Raw genomic sequence first — 4,888 nt, 5'->3', positions numbered from 1 at the left:
TTTTAAAAAAAAAATCTAATAAAGTTTTAAATTGGACTTAACAGATATTTATCTAATAATCTAAATAAATAAATGTATAAATATAAAATATGTTGTCTCTAATTAATTTTGTTAAAGTACGAGAGCATCCAACAAGCAATGACTGGAGTTCATTATGCGGATATTAGCAGTGTTGGACTAATTCTTGATTGTACCTCAAATTAATTAGAATTTCTAAAATGAAAGGTTTAATAGAAATTTTGGGTTTTGATGGAATTTGTTTGTTCCAAGTGATATTGATTTTGAGTTGTCTACTTATGGAAGAACTTTAATGAGGAAATTATATTCAGATCTAGCTTTGTCTGATGATATGGAAATGAAAGAAGAGGAAAAGTCGGATGATCATCTTGATAAACCTTTTATAATAATCTCTATATCCAACTTTGTCATCTTATTATGTTTTTGGATATGGATTTGCTAATACTAAACTACAGTTGCAGCGGACTTTTTTTTTTCTTCGTATCATAAGATTTGTCGCTGGGAAGGAAGTGTTTGTAAGACTATATTCCTTAGTTGGGAGGTTAGTGACGTAATGGTAACTAATATAAAGGATATTATAGACATTTCATCATTTTATTAAGAAGTCAATCCCTCCTCAGAATTTCTATTTCCTTTTATTTCCTTCCTCGTATCCATTCTTTCCCTCCTAATAACAGGACTCATTCTTTTGGGTGTTTAAGACATTAATTAGCAATTCATTCTATTATCGCATCTTGGCGTTTTTTCAAAAGAAAATATGAAAGGGGAAGGGAATCGGAATAGATTCATAACTCACCTCGTACACAACTTTCTAAAGTGGGGAGAATCAGTTAGTGCAGTACGCAACAGGTGAACTCAAATAAGAACCAGCCACCTCGGAGCCGTAGCGGCTCTAATCAGTTTGTGGTCCTTGGATAATTATGGTTGTCAACAGTAAATGATCGAATCCTATTTTTTAGTGACATATTCACGTCAGCATAATTTTGGGCTATATATAAAGCCGAGTGTAGAAAATCTGATATCAAGGACTTAATGAATCAAACAAGTACTCAAAACAGTACTCTCTATTAATGTAAATAATCTCATGGCTCAGCAGCCTACTTATAGTTTAATAAACTTGACTCTCAAGCAAAGACTCTTTCCTAACATATCAAACTCTAAAACAAAGATACTTCTAGAAAATTCTAAACTCTATACGTAAAATTCTATATGTAACCAAACTCTAATACTGGCAAACTTGTTTCTCAAGTTTACTACACGTTTACAATAACGCGTGTCAACTTGTATTGGTTGCTTCCATATACGATACCAACTCCTGCTGGTTACTTCCACTATTGCTTTACTTCAGACAACATCAAATTCACCTAGTTTCTTCCATACTACTGCGTCAACTTCACCTAGTTGCTCCCACATAACAACATCAACTTCTTCTTGTTTCTTCACTAATTAAGACAGCAGTAACTTCAACTAGTTGCTTCCACAAACTATACCGTGGTTTAATCTTCAACACCGAGCAGCATTTTCATTCCCTTCAACGAGCGACATTGAGATTGAGCTTAAAGCATAATGGCTAAAATTCGTTGTTTGTCGTACCACCCCCAATACATAATGACCTGGTTAGAAAAATTTACAACATCGGGATTAAGACTACGAGCAGGAATGTCCAACTCTCTTGGAAGATCGAACTGAATAATTTCCTTAACCCAAACTTGTTTCAGTATGTCTTTCAATATATGTAGTATAACGTTACCTCTATAAAAACCAAGTGTTTTCTGTATCTTTAAGTAACAAAAACATCCTTTGTACTCCATTGGATACATGTCATTCTTATTATAAGCAGAAACAAACTCATCATCACCCGGAAGTTCAACTATTTGAAACTTCTCATCATGGAGATCAAACGCTACCAAATCTAGAAGTTTGTATTTTTCGCGCTCTGATTCATCTTTTACATTCTCGTAAAAGATAGTTCCATTACAAGAGATTGGCGGTACATTCATTATATTATTAGATGGAAATGTATCTAGTGGACGTAGTTTTGGCCATGGGTTATTAATCTGTCTCCATGGTTTAGTGCTACCTAGTGTATAGATGTAATATTCATACTCACCTTTATATCTCATGATACACATGATCTTATATTCGTTGCTCAAGAGGTCGTATCCAAAACGAAATCCTCTAATTTGTTCACCCATCGAATCACCACCCACCCTATCTTTGAAACGGGAGACGATGATTAACTTCTCATGCCTCTTAGGGTTACAAATTTCAAGGGAGAAATAAACCTATTCACCATTGTAATATTCTCGATTGTTCCAGTAACAAGCTATACTATTATGATACACACCCGGAGTACTCTCTAGGATTTTAGTATTTTGATTTCTAAAGAGCTTGAGCTTTTGATTTTCCGTCCTACTACCATGTTCTTCTTTCCCCAAATAATACGATCCGTTCTTGTGATGATCTTTATAATAATTAAATATGAGAATTGGCTTCTTTTGAGATTCAATAAAGTGATGTTTGTTGAAATTATGATCTTTTAAGTTAAACCATAACTTACATATACAACTGAACTTGACCAAAGCCTTAACCGGCAGTTTGTAGAGTATCTGCCGAAGCATGTCTTCATGAATATCATAAGAAACAGTACTAAACTTAACCTTTTTACGCGGAATATCGTCAGAATCAAAAGCAGCACTAGATTTCACCTTCCTCGGTTGTGGGGATAGTTCCAGCATTTTTTTTCTTCTTCCGTGAATGATTTAAACAAAGCAAGGAATTATAGCTATATATCTTTTTTAAGGACTTTCTGTGTTTCGATCAAATACTTCTTTATATAATGAATACCTTGGGCTTGCCTTTTATACTGATGTGGCATCACCATATATCGATTTTAAGAAAATTACTGAAAAGAATCCAGTCGATGAAAAGGAAAGCGCTTATTTTAGCATCGATGATTACAGCCTCACCGTTGGGTTTCTTTTTATTTTTCGAAATACGAACAACATCATAATCAACGAACTTAAAACAATAATATCAATACAAACACACAATTAAACAATGCAACTTATATTGGTACTTGTGTACATTCGTCACAGCAAGTACTTATTCTTCCGAAAAAACTGGAAACATAATTAAAATCAACAATACAAGTAATACAATACATATTTTAGTTAATCAGCTGCTCATTTGAAATGGCATTTGAGTAATTACGAACAAATCTTACTAATAAGGCAGTGCTCCGGCATAATTTCCATGAGGGTAGTACTCGCAAGCAATGAACAGATCACCTGTATCACATTTAATCTGCGCACAACCAATGTGAACAGTAGTTCTCCATACAACTTGGGTGTAATCCGAACAGTCTTTACCCACAGCACAAGTATTAGCCGGATAGGTATACCATTGTTTTCCAGACACCCAATAAGCTACGGCATCTGCGGCAGTAATATTACGCGGACCAGTGTAGATGGTTTCTCCGAAAGACCAACGTTCTGAGTAAAGCAGTTTGCAGTCTGCACGTCTATCTTCATCAATGTAACCTCGAGCGAATACAGCCAAGTTGCGGTCCCATGTAAGTGGTGGTACTCCTACTTCTGCCCTAGCTGCATTGTGACCATCCAAGATTTGTTCCATGAATATTGTACCGTTAACTTTAGCATCACTGGTTTGGATGAAGCTAACCAAGAACAAGAGAGCAGCGAGGGAAAACAGTAGTGAAGTTGAGGAAGCCATACAAACAAGAATGATGTTGTTTAATTAACCTTCAAGTAGTTTAAGAGAATGAAATTTTGATTGATATGATTTCCTGTCAATGAGTAGGGTAGTATTTATAGTGCTGCGAAATGAGTTTTTGGTAATTCTTTTTGGGTTAACTTATAAATATCATTTGCTTGAAAAGTGGAACGTAAATTAGGGTTACGTTTTCCATTTTCTTTTAATTGTTTGAATTTTGAAGATTACAGCACACTACTGCAAGCTGGGTAAAAGTTAATAAGTAGGAACGAGACCAAGATTGATGATTTATTTGAGTTCCTTGGCATAATGGGTATCTGCTGAATTGATCGTTTTTGATCTTGCACCCTCACAAATCACAACCAACCGTTTTTATGTATGGTTGGTTGTGATAATACTTATAGAAGAACCAAAGGGAGTTAGCAGCTTATTGTGATGCCACTGTTGTTGCAGCTTGGGGCCTATTGTATCATCTCATATTATTATTTGGTTCGCTTTGATCATTCTATGAATTTGTTTTATTTATTTGCTGATTGAAAAGGAAAAAAAAAAACACAAAGGGAGAGGAAACCCCTGCTTAAAGTTCGTATACAAGTGGAAAATGGTTCCCTATGACAAGACATCCCTACCGAAATACCGATATCAAGAGAGAGGAATCGTAACCGTGCATGATGCATGCATGAGTCGGAATCATACTTCCTTTTAGCCGTTGGTTCAAAGAAAAGCAAGGGGTAACTATATATGATGGACGGTTAAAATGGAGTCGTTTTGAAGACTGACTATTTGAATGTTTGACTAATCAGGATGGCGTATAATAGATGAGTACAATTTATTAAGTACACAGGGCCATTGAGTATCAACTTTTGGGGCACGCTTCTTCGGCTTCTTTTTGTTTTTTATCGGCAACTTGCTTCTATTTTGGTTTTGTTTCCTATCAAGATATCATTTAAGTATTATTCTCATCCATTTTCATGTGTCAGGGTACCTATGCACATGCTTCTCAGACCACCCGATTTATCCATGGGCAAGTTTAACCTGGCTGAATTGGGCATATGAACATTAATTTGGGCCTGTGAGTATTCGACCAAAAAGGTTATTAAGAGATGAAACTACTAATTTACCCTCTATCAAATAT

General features: G+C 35.2%; 1 protein-coding gene across 1 annotated transcript; it reads right to left on the bottom strand.

Annotated features, from left to right (window-relative positions):
- Positions 1-3,243: 3,243 nt before the first annotated feature.
- On the bottom strand, positions 3,244-3,753 carry LOC113342679 (pathogenesis-related protein 1B-like). Its single transcript, XM_026587141.1, has one exon. The coding sequence runs from the start codon at positions 3,751-3,753 to the stop codon at positions 3,244-3,246; it is 510 nt and encodes a 169-aa protein (XP_026442926.1).
- Between the last annotated feature and the right edge of the window lie 1,135 nt (positions 3,754-4,888).

This window comes from Papaver somniferum, unplaced genomic scaffold (assembly GCF_003573695.1).
Source record: "Papaver somniferum cultivar HN1 unplaced genomic scaffold, ASM357369v1 unplaced-scaffold_46, whole genome shotgun sequence".
Taxonomy (NCBI): Eukaryota; Viridiplantae; Streptophyta; class Magnoliopsida; order Ranunculales; family Papaveraceae; genus Papaver; species Papaver somniferum.
Note: the sequence above shows the minus strand (reverse complement) of the source record. Positions and strands in the feature narration are given on the sequence as shown.

Excerpts from the sequence above, each read along its gene's own strand:
- LOC113342679 (XM_026587141.1), bottom strand. The coding sequence starts at position 3,753 with ATGGCTTCCTCAACTTCACTACTGTTTTCCCTCGCTGCTCTCTTGTTC.